General features: G+C 54.0%; 1 protein-coding gene and 2 gene segments (V, D, J or C); all 3 read left to right on the top strand.

The window, feature by feature from the left end:
* LOC135997909 (M1-specific T cell receptor alpha chain-like) overlaps window positions 1–17289 on the top strand; it is a 165819-nt gene that overhangs the window by 42942 nt on the left and 105588 nt on the right. The gene's annotated exons all lie outside the window — the stretch shown is intronic.
* LOC135998274 (Ig heavy chain V region 6.96-like) lies at window positions 7070–7854 on the top strand. The segment is given in 2 exon segments: window positions 7070–7127; window positions 7517–7854. Coding segments are annotated over 2 exon segments (396 nt in total).
* On the top strand, window positions 14075–14968 carry LOC135998100 (Ig heavy chain V region 6.96-like). The segment is given in 2 exon segments: window positions 14075–14241; window positions 14631–14968. Coding segments are annotated over 2 exon segments (396 nt in total).

Raw genomic sequence — 17289 nt, 5'->3', positions numbered from 1 at the left:
CTTGGGAGAAGAGACCAACACCCTCCATGCTACGACCTCCTTTCAGGTAGTTGTAGACAGCGATAAGGTCTCTCCTCAGCCTCCTTTTCTGCAGGCTAAACAGCCCCAGCTCCCTGAGCTGCTCCTCATAAGACTTGTGCTCCAGGCCCCTCACCAGCTTTGTTGCCTCCTCTGCACTTTCTTGAGTATTTCAATGTCCTTCTTATGATGAGGAGCCCAAAACTGAAGGTAGTATTTGGGGTGTGGCCTCACCAGTGCTGAGCACAGTGGAACAATCACTTCTCTAGTCCTGCTGGCCACACTATTCCTGATACAAGCCAGGATGCTGTTGGCCTTTTTAGCCACCTGGGCACACTGCTGGCTCATATTCAGTTGGCTGTCAATCAAGACCCACAGATTCCTCTGCCAGGCAGCTTTCCAGCCACTCTTCCGCGAGCCTGTAGCGCTGCCTGGGGTTGTTATGACCCAAGTGCAGCACCCGTCACTTGGCCTTGTTAAACCTCATACAACTGGCATCAGCTCAAAGATCCAGCCGGTCCAGAGCCCTCTGTGTGGCCATCCTACCCTCAAGCAGATCAACGCTCCCACCCAACTTGGTGTCGTCTGCAAACTTACTAAGGGTGCACTCTACCCCCTCGTCCAGATCATCGATAAAGAGATTAAACAGAATTGGCCCAGATACTGAGACCCGGGGAGCACCACTTGTGACCGGCCGCCAACTGGATTTGGCCCCTTTCACCAAAACTCTTTGGGCCCGGCCCTCCAGACAGTTCTTTCTCCATTGCAGATACACCCATCCAGGCCATGAGCTGCCAGCTTCTCTGTGGGATACGGTGTCAAAGTTCTTACTGAAGTCTAAGTACACAACATACACAGCCTTTCTCTCATCTGCTAGTTGGGTCACCTTGTCATAGAAGAAGACCAGGTTGGTCAAGCAGGACCTGCCTTTCATAAACCCATGTTGACTGGGCCTGATCACACGGTTCTCTTGTATGTGCTGTCTGATGTTACTCAAGATCATCTGCTCCACGACCTTGCCCAGCACCAAGGTCAGACTGACAGGTCTGTAGTTCCCTGGATCATCCTTCTGGCCCTTCTTGTAGATGGGCGTCACATTAGACAACTTCCAGTCAACTGGGACGTCCCCAGTTAGCCAAGATTGCTGGTAGATAATGGAAAGTGATTCAGTGATCACTTCCACCAGCTCCCTCAGCACCCTTGGGTGTATCCCATCTGGCCACATAGACTTGTGGGTGTCCAAGTGGTGCAGCAGGTCGCCAACCATTTCCCCTTGGATTATCGGGGCTTCATTCTGCTCCCCATCCCTGTCTTCTGGCTCAGGGGGCTGGGTACCTGGCGCACAACTGTTCGACTATTAAAGACTGAAGCGAAGGAGCCATTTAATACCTGAGCCTTTCCCTCATCTTCTGTCACTATGTTTCCCCACGCATCCACCAGGGGATGGAGATTCTCCTTAGCCCTCCTCCTGTTGCTAATATATTTATAGAAACATTTCTTGTTGCTTTTCACAGTGGTGGCCAGGCTCAGCTCTAGTTGGGCTTTGACCCTTCAGATTTTCTCCCTGCATAACCTCACAGAGTTCACAGAATCACAGAATCACAGAATGTTAGAGATTGGAAGGGACCTTGAATGATCATCTAGTCCAATGCCCCTGCCAGGGCAGGAACACCTAGGTGAGGTTACACAGGAAGGCGTCCAGGCGGGTTTTGAATGTCTCCAGAGAAGGAGAATCCACAACCTCCCTGGGCAGCCTGTTCCAGTGTTCTGTCACCCTCACTGAGAAGAAGTTTCTTCTCAAATTTAAGTGGAACCTCTTGTGTTCCAGCTTGAACCCATTACCCCTTGTCTTACTATTGGTTGTCACCGAGAAGAGCTTGGCTCCATCCTCGTGACACCCACCCTTTCTATATTTATAAACATTGATGAGGTCACCCCTCAGTCTCCTCTTCTCCAAGCTAAAGAGACCCAGCTCCTTCAGCCTTTCCTCATAAGGGAGATGCTCCACTCCCTTAATCATCTTTGTGGCCCTGCGCTGGACTCTCTCCAGCAGTTCCCTATCCTTCTTGAACTGAGGGGCCCAGAACTGCACACAATATTCCAGATGAGGTCTCACCAGGGCAGAGTAGAGGGGAAGGAGAACCTCTCTCAACCTACTAACCACCCCCATTCTTATACACCCCAGGATGCCATCGGCCTTCTTGGCCACAAGGGCACAGTGCTGGCTCATGGTCATCCTGCTGCCCACCAGGACCCCCAGGTCCCTTTCCCCTACACTGCTCTCTAATAGGTCATTCCCCAACCTATACTGGAACCTGGGGTTGTTCCTGCCCAGATGCAAGACTCTACATTTTCCCTTGTTATATTTCATTAAATTTTTCCCCGCCCAACTCTCTAGCCTGTCCAGATCTCGCTGGATGGCAGCATAGCCCTCTGGCGTGTCAGCCACTCCTCCCAGCTTGGTGTCATCAGCAAACTTGCTGATAGTACACTCAATTCCCTCATCCAAGTCACTGATGAATATATTGAATAGTATTGGTCCCAGAACTGACCCTTGAGGCACTCCACTAGATACAGGCCTCCAACCAGACTCTGCCCCATTGACCACGACTCTCTGGCTTCTCTCCTTCAGCCAGTTTGCAGTCCACCTCACTACCCGATCATCCAGTCCACACTTCCTCAGTTTTGCCGTGAGGATGCTGTGGGAGACGGTGTCAAATGCTTTGCTGAAGTCAAGGTAGACCACATCCACTGCTCTGCCATCGTCAATCCACCTTGTTACGTCTTCATAAAAGGCTATGAGGTTGGTCAAACACGACTTCCCCTTGGTGAAGCCATGTTGACTGTCCCTGATGACCCTCTTATCCTTGATATGTCTTAAGATGGCACCAAGGATAAGGTGTTCCATCACTTTCCCAGGGATGGAGGTGAGGCTGACCGGTCTATAGTTGCCCGGGTCCTCCTTCTTGCCCTTTTTGAAGACCGGAGTGACATTCGCTTTCCTCCAGTCCTCAGGCACCTCTCCCGTTTCCCAAGACTTGGCAAAGATGATGGAGAGCGGTCCAGCAATGACTTCAGCCAGCTCCCTCAGCACCCGCGGGTGCATCCCATCTGGACCCATGGATTTATGGATGTCCAGATTGCTTAACTGGTCCCTAACCCAGTCCTCATCAACTGAGGCAAACTCCTCCATTGCCCTGCCTTCCTCTGGGGCCTCAGGGGTACGCGGCTCCTCAGGACAGCCTCCGGCAGACTAGACAGAGACAAAGAAGGCATTCAGTAATTCTGCCTTCTCTGTATCTTCTGTCACCAGGGCACCCACCCCATTCATCAGTGGGCCTACATTGCCTCTGGTGTTAGTTTTGTCTGCCATGTATTTGAAGAAGCTCTTCCTGTTGTCCTTGACCTCTCTCGCCAGGCTTAACTCTAAGGAGGCCTTAGCTTTCCTAGTTGCCTCCCTACATCCTCTGACAACAGCCTTATATTCTTCCCAAGTGGCCAGCCCCTCCTTCCATGATTTGTAAACCCTCCTCTTCCACTTGAGTTTGCCCAGAAGTTCCCTGTTTAACCACGCGTGTCTCCTGGCTCCCTTCCTTGACTTCCCGCGCATCAGGATGCACTGATCTTGAGCTTGGTAGAAGCAGTCCCTGAATGTTAACCAACTATCTTGGGCCCCTTTACCTTCAAGCAGCCTTGCCCACGGGATTTCCTCCAGCAATTGTTTGAAAAGGCCAAAGTCGGCCCTGCTGAAGTCCAGGGTTGCAATTCTGCTCGGTATTCTGCTCCCACCACAGGAGATTCTGAACTCCACCATCTCATGGTCACTGCAACCAAGGCAGCCCCCCACCTTTACTGCTTCAATCAGACCCTCCTTGTTAGCGAGGACGAGATCCAGCAGCGCACCTCTCCTAGTCGGCTCCTCCACCATTTGCATCAGAAAGTTATCATCAATGCACTGGAGGAACCTCCTAGACTGAGGCTGGCTGGGTGAGTAGTCCTTCCAGCAAACATCAGGGTAGTTAAAATCCCCCATAACAACCAGAGCCTGTGACTGTGAGGCCACGCTCAGCTGCCCGTAGAAGGCCTCATCAACATCCTCACTCTGATCTGGTGGCCTGTAATAGACTCCCACAACAGTGTCACCCCTGCCAGCCTGCCCCTTAATTCTCACCCACAGACTCTCAACTTGCTCCTCAACTGCATCTGGACAGTACTCTATACATTGTAGTTGCTCTCTCACGTAAAGAGCAACTCCACCACCACGCTTGGCTGGCCTGTCTTTCCTGAAAAGGACATAGCCATCCATGACCACATTCCAGTCATGTGAGCTGTCCCACCATGTCTCTGTTAATGCCACCAGATCATAATCTCCTGACCGAACGCAGGTTTCTAACTCCTCCTGCTTATTCCCCATGCTGCGCGCATTGGTATACAGGCATTTCAGAGAGCGAGCCGAGTACACCGATTTCACCCTAGGGGCCTGAGGGGCCTCCCGGTCTTTATGGATTCCAGCATGCTGCCCCACTGATGCAAGCCCAGCTACAACCCCATCCCCCTTCAAATCTAGTTTAAAGCTCTCCAAATGAGCCCTGCTAATTCCTGTCCCAGCATCCTTTTACCCCTGTGGGATAAACCTTTCCCACATATCACTGACCAGACTGGTGTCTTATAAAACCAGCCGTTATCAAAGAACCCAAAGCCCTGCCTGCAGCACCAGTCCCGAAGCAAATCATTTACGGACTTAATTTTTCTATTCCATCCCACATCATCACCCAAAAATGGGAAGAGGGAAGAGAAGATAACTTGAGCCCCAGACTCTTTCACCATTCGTCCCAAGGCCTTGAAGTCTTTCTTCATTTCCCTCAGACTACGGGATGCCGCTTTCTCCCCATCTGTCTGGAAGATCAGTAGGGGGTAGTAGTCCGTTGGGCGCACCAGGTTGGGGAGTGCCCTGGCGATGTCCCTGATCCGAGCTCCAGGTAGGCTACAAACTTCCCGATGCTGAGGGTCAGCTCTGCATATCGGGCCCTCCGTCCCTCTCAGAAGGGAATTGCCTACCACAATTACCCTTCTTTCTTTTTTATTGGAGGCAGTCTTGAGGCGTGGAATTGATCGTCTCTTCCTATGTGACCTCGTAGGCGGCCCTTGCACCACATCCCCACCTACATCTTCTTCAATATCCAGGGCCTCAAACCTATTACGGAGGGGCACCCGGGGAAGCAAAGCAGTTAGGGAGGGGTTTGCCTGCGACGCCTAACTGGAACTTGCTTCCAACCCTCCTCAGCTGTTTGGCCCCCTACTTCTGCCCGACAGCGACAGGGCAGGGGCTCTCTCAGATCTTCCCTCTCTGCCCAACAGGGCAGGGGGTCCATGACCTTTTGGGGGGTTCCCCCTTGGGGCCTTTTTGCCTGGCACGCCAGGGAGTTACTCCATCAGTCGATCTCCTTTTCACACTCCCTGATGGACCTCAGTGTCTCAATCTCCTCCTGAAGTTTTGCAACCGTGACGAGCAGATCTTGCACCTGCTCACACCTCACACAGGCTGAATGCTGGCCTCCCTCCCCCGGCAGCAGCAGGCTCTGGCACTCCCTGCAGCCGGACACCTGGACAGCCACGGTTCGAGGCAGTAGCTCTGTCTGAGTCGACACAGTCTTCTTTAGGCAAGCTCTCTTCCTGGAGGAGACCATGGTCGGCAACAGTCAGGGACACTAGCAATAGGTGAGAGGGTCTAACAAGCGAGGAGTGATAGTCTCTGCGCCCTACTGCAAGAGCTACCCCACCTGCTGCTTCAGCACAGTGCAGGTGATACTCACCCGCATCACAAGCTGGTTGCCTCTCAAAGCACCTAGTGTCGCTGCCCTCCCTGAAGCTTTTTCAAGAGTTCTTGTATTCCTCTTGAGGGCCTGCCCCTCCTTCCAAAGATTATAAATTCTCTTTTTATTCCCAAGTTCCAGCCACAGCTCTCTATTCAGCCAGGCTGGCTGCCTTCCCTGCCAATTCGCCTTCCAGCACACGGGGACAGCTGCTCCTGCACCTCTAAGATCACCTTCTTGAAGAGAGACCAGCCCTCCTGGACTGCTTTGTCCTTCAGGACTGTCTCCCAAGGGACTCTGCCAACCAGCCTTCTGAACAGGTCAAAGTCTGCCCTTTGGAAGTCCAAAGTAGCAGTTCTGCTGACCACCCTTCTAACTTCTCCAAGGATAGTAAACTCAATCATTTCATGATCACTATACCCAAGGGACTTCCAACCAACACATTGCCCACGAGCCCTTCTCTATTTACAAACAACAGATCCGGTGGGGCTCTTTCCCTTGTAGGTTCACTAACCAGCTGTGTTAGGAAGTTGTCTTCCATGCACTGCAGGAGCCTACTAGACTGCTTCCTCTCTGCTGTGGTGCCCAATGATGGGATGAGGGCAACAGGCACAGAGTGAAGCATAGCTGGTTCAGCCGAATAAGAGGAGAAACTTCTTTATTTTGAGGGTGACAGAGCACTAGAACAGGCTGCCCAGAGAGATTGTGGAGTCTCCTTCTCTGGAGACATTCAAAACCTGCCTGGATGCATTCCTGTACAATCCCCTCTAGGTTAACATGCTTTAGCAGGTGGGTAGGACTAGATGATCTCCTGAGATCCCTTCCAGCCACAACCATTCTGTGATTCTGTGAACTGTTTTAACATGGTCTAGGGGAATCTGTGCTCTGGCATCTGGAGCATTTCCAGTAGATATAAGGAAGAAAAGTTTGACAGTGAGGACGATGAAACACTGTAACAATTTATCCAGAGAGGTGGTAGATTCCCAGTAGCTGCGCTCCTCGTCTGCCGACGGCCCTGCCCCGCGGCCGTCCCCGCACCGCCCCTTCTCCTGCCCGCAAGGGGCCGCGGCCCCGGGGGCCGGGCCGGGTCTGTCGGGGGCGGGCGGAGGCGTCGGCGCTGCCGCGGAGGGACCGAGGCGGCGGGGCGGGCAGCAGCTGCCCCAGCGCGGCTCCGCTCGGCTCCTGTGCGGCTCCCGCGGGGCCCTTCGGCCCCGGCCGGCCCCTTTGCGCAGGGCGCGATGGCGCCCGGGCTGGGGCCGTGGCTCCTGGCCTTGTCCTTGGCCGCGGGGCCGGCAGGTGAGAGCCGGGCGGGGAGGACAGCGAGCCCGGGGCTGGGGCTGCCCGCGGCTGGGGCGGCCCTGCCCGTCCCGGGGCCCCGGGGCTGCGGCTGCTCCCGCGCCGGGCGCGCTGTCGCCTGGCGCTCGCCTTCCTTAGCGGGGAAGCGGACGGAGGGCGGGAGAGGCCGAGGCCGAGGCTTTCGGTCGGCGGCTCGGGCCCAAGGGTCGGGGCAGGCGCGGCTCAGCCCCGGGGAGGGCAGGCGGGGCGTTGTCCCGGGCGCGGGGCTTTGCCGGGAGAGAGGGGGTGGCGGCTGTGGCTGTGCCGGGCCGGGGGGCGCCGGGCCGGCGGGTGAACGGTCTCGGGCCGTGGGCGCGCCCTGCCCGGCTGCCTGCGCTCTCCGTCCGCAGGGGTGTGTGCGCAGCTGAGGCTGGTGGAGGCCGGCGGAGGGCTGCGAGCGCCCGGGGACTCCGTGCTCCTGTCCTGCCGGGGATACGGCTTCACCTTCGGGAATTACTACGTTTACTGGTACCGTCAGGCACCTGGTGGCAGACCCGAGTGGCTGTCCTTTATCAGCGACGACTCCTCAGTTCGTAAATTCGGTCCATCAGTGGAGGGTCGAGCCACGGCATCCCGGGACAATTCCCGATCTGAGGCGTCTCTCAGCCTGCGCCTCCTGCGTCATGGCGACTCTGGCCGCTACTTCTGTGCTGTTCACACGGGGACAGGAAATCCAGCTGAGCTTTAACACAAACCTCCAACCAGGCTCCCAGCTCTTTGCCTCAGAACTGGGAGGGAGGTGTGTCTCATAGATGTTCAGGATGGCTCCCAGAGTGTCAAGTAGTAACAGCTTACCGATTTCAAATGTTTTATTCTAATAGGCACATCCTGACATTTTCTGTCCCCAATTGAGCTCTAACCCTCCTCCTTGACATCTTCTGATGTGTCATGCAAACACTCTTTCCTCTCACCCTGACAAAGTGATTCACGAAACAAGTTCTGCTCTTTCTGTTAGTTCCTGGTAGGGCCAGTACCCAGACATGGCACAATTGGTGAGGTGTGTGAATAGCCCTGCTCTGCTTTGGGCACAGCTCAGATCAAGTCAGTCCAGCCCACGAGTTTTGCTGCCTGCAATGTGACCAGAGGAAATATGGAAAAGTACAGAGGGTCATTTGGGAGCTTAACAGATTCCCCACTCCCTTTAATAATGGGCCCGCATTTTCCCTACCCTCATTTCTCTGTGCAGACCTCCTGGCATTTTTAACTGACACCTTGCTTGATGGGAAGTATGGCTCTTGAATTCAGCACTGCTGAGACTCTGGACTCCTGTGTCCACTCCTAGTCTGCCCAGCACGGGAAAGACATGGACCAGAGCAAATGCAATTAAGGACCATGAATATGAAGAAAGGAGTATCTGCCATACAAGGAGAGCCTAGAGAACTGAGTTTGTTTAGCACAGAGAAGAAAATGATGTGGGGGGATTTGTCAGTGTGTGTAAACTCCTGATGCATGGAGCAAAGAAGATGAAGCCAGAGTGTTCTCAGTGTTATCCAGTGATAGGACGTGGCAAGAAACACAAAATGAAATGCCATTTAAATGTAACAAAATGGGTTTTTACTGTCGAGGTGTCTGAGAAATTGGTAATGTGTCACACATTGTGTCAAAACCAGTTCTGCAACATCCAGCCACAGGATATGGGACATTCAGGATAAGGTGATGTGCGATTCACATGTCAATGACAAGCTAAGGAGACAGACACAAAGGCTGGCTTGCCAATAAATGTGGTGGTGGATGAGTTGAAGGACACATAGCTCCACGTTCTGATAGGCCCAGCCTGACACCAAGGGAGAAGACCTGAGACGGCTCAAGACCCTTCAAGGTGGCCTGAGACCCTTCAGGACTCTTTCATCTTTCACAATCACCCCCCAGTGAAGCCTGCGCAAAAGATCAAAGATTATGCAAGCAGGAGATCCAGAGGTCTATAAAAAGCCCACCTGTACAAGCACTGGTGGCACACCCACCACCCTGAGGACCACTCTGCCCACCAGTGTCACCCTGGGAACCGAAGCAGACACTGGAGGATGCTGCACACCGCTGGATCCAAGACTACAAGCCCCATCATATACAACGTGGAGCCATAAGGGTGGTAAAATCTCTTTCTCTCTTTTTATTTCTTTCAGACAGCAGCTCACTTTAGTGCATCCACAGTGGGACGGGACACAGAATCAGAAGGGTAAAAGTGCAAAAATATCATAGAATCAGAGAATGTCCTGAGTTGGAAGGGAGCCACAAGGATCATCAAGTCCAACTCCTGTCACTGCATGTGACAACCCCTCAGTTCACACCATGTGTCACACGGTTTTGTCTAGTTTCTTCTTGAACACTGCCAGGCTTGGGGCTGTGACACCTCCCTGGGGAGCCTGTTCCAGCGCTCCAAGAAATTTGTGTGTTGAGACAAATTCCCAGCTTCCCCCTGGCAGGTGGTGTTTAGCCATTTCCAGGAAAGCAGGCTTGATCATGTGTGATGGTTAGTTCAGATTAACATCCTCCCTTCCTCCTTCTTTCCCTCAGCTTTTATTACTTCACACAATGTCATGCAGGATGGAATATCCCTTTGGCCGGTTGTTGTCAGCTGTAGAGCTGGCGAGCAACATGAGAAACACAGGCGGCCTTGACACTGTGTAAGCTCTGTTGAGGAATAGCTAAAACATCGGTGTGTTCACCAGCACGGATTGGGTCATAAAACATTGCAGCTGCCCAAACAGGCTGCTATGTAGATGGTTAACTCCATCCCAGACAGACCCGGTACGCGTACTCTAGTTAACCTGGCTCCATGCAGGAGGTTTATACTAGACATTTTCCGGAGGTCAGTTGGCTCCCGCTATGCTCCACTTTCTTCCACGCTTTCAGGAGAGCCCAAAAGGACAGGATCAGGTCTGATGGCCAGCCAGAGCTTTGAACAGACAGTATTGGCTTTCGGAGTGCACTCGTGTGCTTGAGTTCCTGACTGGGGGGAAGAGCTCTAGTCTTTCCTCCTGATGTGCTGACAACATTCTGCCAGGTACCCCCTCCAATCCTCTGGCAATGGCCTCTGGGTGTGTGTGAGGGGGAAAGGGAGAGCCCCCACTAATCTCTTCCTGATTCAACTCCCTCCTCTCCACTCTGTCCAGGAACCCTGCCTCCAGCAGCAAGCTCTGGCCAGCAGTAGCCTCCCAGGCTCCTGGAAGCAGCCAGTCAACTGGTCAAATGGGGATCCATGTTAATCCCCATCCTTCCAAAGCCAGGATCTGAGTTGGTGTACATGGTCGTACAACCTCAGCACATGTGCATGTACCTGGGTCTGCAACTTTACAGAAGAACATCACAACATAAAATCTAACAAGACCACACACCATACATACAAAAGATGCCAAAAATACATAACCATGGTGAATAGCTCTCCTGACTCCTCCTTGTGCCACTTTTTTACTCACCCATATTACTTTTGTATCACATGCATATATCTGTCTGGCGTTCCACTTTTGTAGACAAAAAGGAAAGTGTGTTTTCCTCAAAACTCCTCTAAAAAGCTGTTTCTGCAGGTCATCAAGGACTTGCCAATTCCAAGTTTGAGTTTTCCCTTTTTCCCTGGCACATACCACCTGCAAGGATGTGAATGTGCCTGTGAGTTTTTCACAGAATCATAGGAAGGTTGAAGTTGGAGGGCACTTCAGGAGATCATCTGGTCCAAGCCCCTACTCAAGCAAGGCCACCTAAACCAGGTGTCCCAGGACCACACCCACACAGCTTGTGAATATTGCCAAGAATGGAGACCCAGCAGCCTCTTTGGGCAACCTGTGCCAGTGCTCAGACACCCTCACACTGAAAAGCTCTTTCCTGATTTTCAAATCATATTCCATATTCCAGCTTGCACGCATTGCCCCTTGACCTGTCACTGAGCACCACTGCAAAGAGCCTGGCCCAGACATCCCTGTACCCTCCCTTCATCGGTTTCTACATATTGATGAGACACCACTCAGAGCCTTCTCTGCTCCAGGGTCAACAGTCCAGCTCTCTCAGCATTTCCTCATGTAAGAGGTGCTGCAGTCCCAGAACCATCTTTGTGTCCTTTCTCTTCTCTCCTCTATGCCTGAGTCTCTCTTGTCCTGGGGAGCCATGAAGTGGAGCCAGTGCTCCAGGTGTGGCCTCAGCAGTGCTGAGCAGAGGGGAAGGATCCAGCTCCCGGACCTGCTGGCGATACGCTGTCCAGTGCATCCCAGGATACCATTAGTCACCTTTGCCACAAAAGGCACATTTCTGATCAAGTAGGTGTCCAAGAGAACACTCTGCTTTGGGCACAGCTCAGATCAAGTCAGTCCATGTTAATCCTCATCCTTCCAAAGCCAGGCTCTGAGTTTGTGTACCTGGTTGTACAACCTCATTGCATGTGCATGTACCTGGGTCTGCAACTTTACAAAAGATAACACACCGTAAGATCTCACAAACGGCCGCATGCCATACACACAGCAGGTGCCATGAATAGAGCAAACAGCCATGCTGAATATCCCTCCTGACTTCTCTGTGTGGTAATGTTTCACCCACCCATATTACTTTTATATCACCTGCATATTTCTCTCTGGAGTTCCAGCTTTGAAAATTGTAGACTCATCAGTCCTCTAAAAAACCTTTCTGGAAGTGATCAGAAGAGTAGCCGTGAAAAGCAAAATGCCGACTGCAATACCACTTGCTTAGAAGAATGCAGACTCCCTGAAACTATGAGCTTTTACCTCAGGGTCCATGTGAATAGGAGAATGGGGTGGCGGCTGTGGCTGTGCCTGGGCTGGGGGGCACCGGGCCGGCGGGTGAACGGTCTCGGGCCATGGGCGTGCCCTGCCCTGCTGCCTGCGCTCTGCGTCCGCAGGGGTGTGGGTTCAGCTGAGGCTGGCGGAGGCCGGCGGAGGGCTGCGAGCACCCAGGGACTCTGTGCTCCTCTCCTGCTGGGGATATGGCTTCACCTTTGGGAATTACAGAATTTGGTGGTTCCATCACGCAGCCGGTGGTGGACTCGAGAATCATCTGGATTAGCTATCACTCTGTATTTATTGAATATGACACTGATTTGCACAGTCGAGTCACACGGTCTCATAACAATTCCTCGTCCAGGTTGTCTCTGTCCCTTCATGCCCAGCACTCCTGGGACTCTGCCCACTACTTCTGCGCTGTTAGCACAGAGACAGGAAATCCAGGGGAGGTTTGACACAAACCTCCTGCCAGCTCCCCTCTCCTTCTCCAAGTGTGTCACTGCAAGAGAGATCAGAGAATTCATAGAACCATATTTGCTTTCTGAGGAGGTTAGAGCAGTGCTCAGCACATGGCCCTTCCCCACATTGCATCTAGAAGCACGTGGGGACTTGGGGTCAAGGGCTTGCAGGTAACAGCAACTTGAATGGCAAACAGCGAGGTCAGCTGGAGTGCAGCAGGACATGGTGTCCAGGCTCCATGCTGAAGGGAAGTGCCCATACTTCTTTGGATGTATCTATGTGTCCTTGGAGGGCTGGGCTGAGAGGACTTGGAGGACTCCATGTATCTCTCCTGCTGAGGATCCAGAGTGATGGGCAATTCTTATAACATTACATGATACTGCCATACACACAGGTCTGCATTCAAACGGGTCACCTTCAAGAACGATAATTCTTCCCACATCTTATGCAACGCCACTGTGGGTGGGTGAGGTAGCACCTCCTGGGACAGTTCCTGAGCGGTGGCCTCTGTCACTCCATGTGTCCCACATCCCCAGGACTCCACCATCAGCTCTTCTTTTCTGCCCTCATGAGGGCACAAACCTCCTGCTGGGGCCTGTAGCCCTCTCCTTCCTCAGTCCCACACCATAGCAAACCGACCATCCCAGACCTGGCCTGGGGTACCTTCCAGCAATGCGGTGCACTGCCAGTGAGCCCCAGGACAAGAGCTGTGCTTCAGAGCCTCTGGGAATGCTTTGGTTGCTCTGCACGTGGGAGAGTCAGGCCTGGCAACGCTCTGCCTTCAACCCGCATGTTGCCACCTCTCTGGTGATCTGCAAGGCCACACTTGAGGATCCCTGGCTTTTCCCCAGCTGTGCGTGGGGAACCGGTGGGAAGTGGGCTGGTGCCATCTATCAGCTGCAGCTGGGGGAAGAACAGAGTGCAGAGGCAAGATGGTCCTGGCATTGTGTCTCCTTTTGGCTGCATGCCTTGTAGTTGAGGCAGGCCTTGTTTAGCAGCAGGCTTTCCAAGAGCCCGTGCTCTTTCCATGCTCTTGCCTGCCTGACACGGCCTGCTGCACTACCCAGCCTGTGTGCTTCTGCTGTACTTCAGAGGTCATGAGCAGCATGACATTGGTGTCCCTTGTCCTGTACAGGGGTCCTGGTGCAATACGGGAGCATCTGCAGAGGTGGAAGAGAAGGGAAACCCTATAGTGTGATTCCTCAGTGAATCAGCTCGTTTCCCATGGAGCAACTCACAGTTATTTCCTCCTGAGCAGCAGCCTAACACAAGGGGCCAGGTAAGGTAGAGAGTGCCTGGAGGGAGCCCACAGGTTCCCTGCTGCCATCCTTGGTCCACCACAACTGTGTCTGTGTGTCCTTCCAGGGAGACAGGCCCAGGTACAGCTTTTGGAGGCTTGAGGAGGAGTAAAAGCAGTCTGTGGCCACACACTGGTCTCCTGACAAGCCTCTGGTCTCAGATTCAAGGACTATGACATCCTGTGGCCGAGGCAGCGACCCCCTTCCGCAGGGCCGGGCAGGGCGACAAGCCGGGCCAGCGCCGGAGCCGCGCTGGGAGCCGAGGGCCAGGAGCCTTGGTCTGCCGCGCCGCCGCGCTCCTCGTCTGCCGACGGCCCTGCCCCGCGGCCGTCCCCGCACCGCCCCTTCTCCTGCCCGCAAGGGGCCGCGGCCCCGGGGGCCGGGCCGGGTCTGTCGGGGGCGGGCGGAGGCGTCGGCGCTGCCGCGGAGGGACCGAGGCGGCGGGGCGGGCAGCAGCTGCCCGAGCGCGGCTCCGCTCGGCTCCTGTGCGGCTCCCGCGGGGCCCTTCGGCCCCGGCCGGCCCCTTTGCGCAGGGCGCGATGGCGCCCGGGCTGGGGCCGTGGCTCCTGGCCTTGTCCTTGGCCGCGGGGCCGGCAGGTGAGAGCCGGGCGGGGAGGACAGCGAGCCCGGGGCTGGGGCTGCCCACGGCTGGGGCGGCCCTGCCCGTCCCGGGGCCCCGGGGCTGCGGCTGCTCCCGCGCCGGGCGCGCTGTCGCCTGGCGCTCGCCTTCCTTAGCGGGGAAGCGGACGGAGGGCGGGAGAGGCCGAGGCCGAGGCTTTCGGTCGGCGGCTCGGGCCCAAGGGTCGGGGCAGGCGCGGCTCAGCCCCGGGGAGGGCAGGCGGGGCGTTGTCCCGGGCGCGGGGCTTTGCCGGGAGAGAGGGGGTGGCGGCTGTGGCTGTGCCGGGCCGGGGGGCGCCGGGCCGGCGGGTGAACGGTCTCGGGCCGTGGGCGCGCCCTGCCCGGCTGCCTGCGCTCTCCGTCCGCAGGGGTGTGTGCGCAGCTGAGGCTGGTGGAGGCCGGCGGAGGGCTGCGAGCGCCCGGGGACTCCGTGCTCCTCTCCTGCCGGGGATACGGCTTCAAGTTCGAGGATTATTATGTTCGCTGGTACCGTCAGGCACCCGGTGGCAGACCCGAGTGGCTGTCCCTTATCAGCCACGACTCCTCAGTTCGTAAATTCGGTCCATCAGTGGAGGGTCGAGCCACGGCATCCCGGGACAATTCCCGATCTGAGGCGTCTCTCAGCCTGCGCCTCCTGCGTCATGGCGACTCTGGCCGCTACTTCTGTGCTGTTCACACGGGGACAGGAAATCCAGCTGAGCTTTAACACAAACCTCCAACCAGGCTTCCAGCTCTTTGCCTCAGAACTGGGAGGGAGGTGTGTCTCATAGATGTTCAGGATGGCTCCCAGAGTGTCAAGTAGTAACAGCTTACAGATTTCAAATGTTTAATTCTAATAGGCACATCCTGACATTTTCTGTCCCCAATTGAGCTCTAACCCTCCTCCTTGACATCTTCTGATGTGTCATGCAAACACTCTTTCCTCTCACCCTGACAAAGTGATTCACGAAACAAGTTCTGCTCTTTCTGTTAGTTCCTGGTAGGGCCAGTACCCAGACATGGCACAATTGGTGAGGTGTGTGAATAGCCCTGCTCTGCTTTGGGCACAGCTCAGATCAAGTCAGTCCAGCCCACGAGTTTTGCTGCCTGCAATGTGACCAGAGGAAATATGGAAAAGTACAGAGGGTCATTTGGGAGCTTAACAGATTCCCCACTCCCTTTAATAATGGGCCCGCATTTTCCCTACCCTCATTTCTCTGTGCAGACCTCCTGGCATTTTTAACTGACACCTTGCTTGATGGGAAGTATGGCTCTTGAATTCAGCACTGCTGAGACTCTGGACTCCTGTGTCCACTCCTAGTCTGCCCAGCACGGGAAAGACATGGACCAGAGCAAATGCAATTAAGGACCATGAATATGAAGAAAGGAGTATCTGCCATACAAGGAGAGCCTAGAGAACTGAGTTTGTTTAGCACAGAGAAGAAAATGATGTGGGGGGATTTGTCAGTGTGTGTAAACTCCTGATGCATGGAGCAAAGAAGATGAAGCCAGTGTTCTCAGTGTTATCCAGTGATAGGACATGTGGCAAGAAACACAAAATGAAATGCCATTTAAATGTAACAAAATGGGTTTTTACTGTCGAGGTGCCTGAGAAATTGGTAATGTGTCACACATTGTGTCAAAACCAGTTCTGCAACATCCAGCCACAGGATATGGGACATTCAGGATAAGGTGATGTGCGATTCACATGTCAATGACAAGCTAAGGAGACAGACACAAAGGCTGGCTTGCCAATAAATGTGGTGGTGGATGTGTTGAAGGACACATAGCTCCGTGTTCTGATAGGCCCAGCCTGACACTAAGGGAGAAGACCCGAGACGGCTTAAGACCCTTCAAGGTGGCCTGAGACCCTTCAGGACTCTTTCATCTTTCACAATCACCCCCCAGTGAAGCCTGCGCAAAAGATCAAAGATTATGCAAGCAGGAGATCCAGAGGTTTATAAAAAGCCCACCTGTACAAGCACTGGTGGCACACCCACTACCCTGAAAACCACTCTGCCCACCAGTGTCACCCTGGGAACCGAAGCAGACACTGGAGGATGCTGCACACCGCTGGATCCAAGACTACAAGCCCCATCATGTACAACGTGGAGCCATAAGGATGGCAAAATCTCTCTCTTTTTATTTCTTTCAGACAGCAGCTCACTTAGTGCATCTATAGTGGGACAGGACACAGAATCAGAAGGGTAAAAGTGCAAAAATTTCATAGAAACATAGAATGTCCTGAGTTGGAAGGAAGCCACAAGGATCATCAAGTCCAACTCCTGTCGCTGCATGTGTTAACCCCACAGTTCACACCATGTGTCACACGGTTTTGTCTAGTTTCTTCTTGGACGCTGTCAGGCTTGGGGCTGTGACACCTCCCTGGGGAGCCTGTTCCAGTGCTCCACAAAATTTGTGCGTTGAGACAAATTCCCAGCTTCCCCCTGGCAGGTGGTGTTTAGCCATTTCCAGGAAAGCAGGCTTGATCATGTGTGATGGTTAGTTCAGATTAACATCCTCCCTTCCTCCTTCTTTCCCTCAGCTTTTATTACTTCACACAATGTCATGCAGGATGGAATATCCCTTTGGCCGGTTGTTGTCAGCTGTAGAGCTGGTGAGCAACATGAGAAAAGCAGGTGGGCTTGACGCTGTGTAAGCTCTGTTGAGGAACAGCTAAAACATCGGTGTGTTCACCAGCACGGATTGGGTCATAAAACATTGCAGCTGCCCAAACAGGCTGCTATGTAGATGGTTAACTCCATCCCAGACAGACCCGGTAGACCTACTCTAGTTAACCTGGCTTCAGGCAGGAGGTTTACACTAGATATTTTCCTGATGTCAGTTGACTCCCATTCTGCCCCCTTTCTTCCACACTTTCAGGAGAGCCCAAAAGGACAGGAACAGGCCTGATGGCCAGCCAGAGCTTTGAACAGACAGTATTGGCTTTCGGAGTGCTCTTGTGTGCTTGAGTTCCTGACTGGGGGGAAGAGCTCTAGTCTTTCCTCCTGATGTGCTGACAACATTCTGCCAGGTACCCCCTCCAGT

This window comes from Caloenas nicobarica, chromosome 24 (genome assembly GCF_036013445.1).
Source record: "Caloenas nicobarica isolate bCalNic1 chromosome 24, bCalNic1.hap1, whole genome shotgun sequence".
Taxonomy (NCBI): domain Eukaryota; kingdom Metazoa; phylum Chordata; class Aves; order Columbiformes; family Columbidae; genus Caloenas; species Caloenas nicobarica.
The sequence above is the reverse complement of the archived record's forward strand: the minus strand, read 5'-3'. Positions and strand labels throughout refer to the sequence as shown.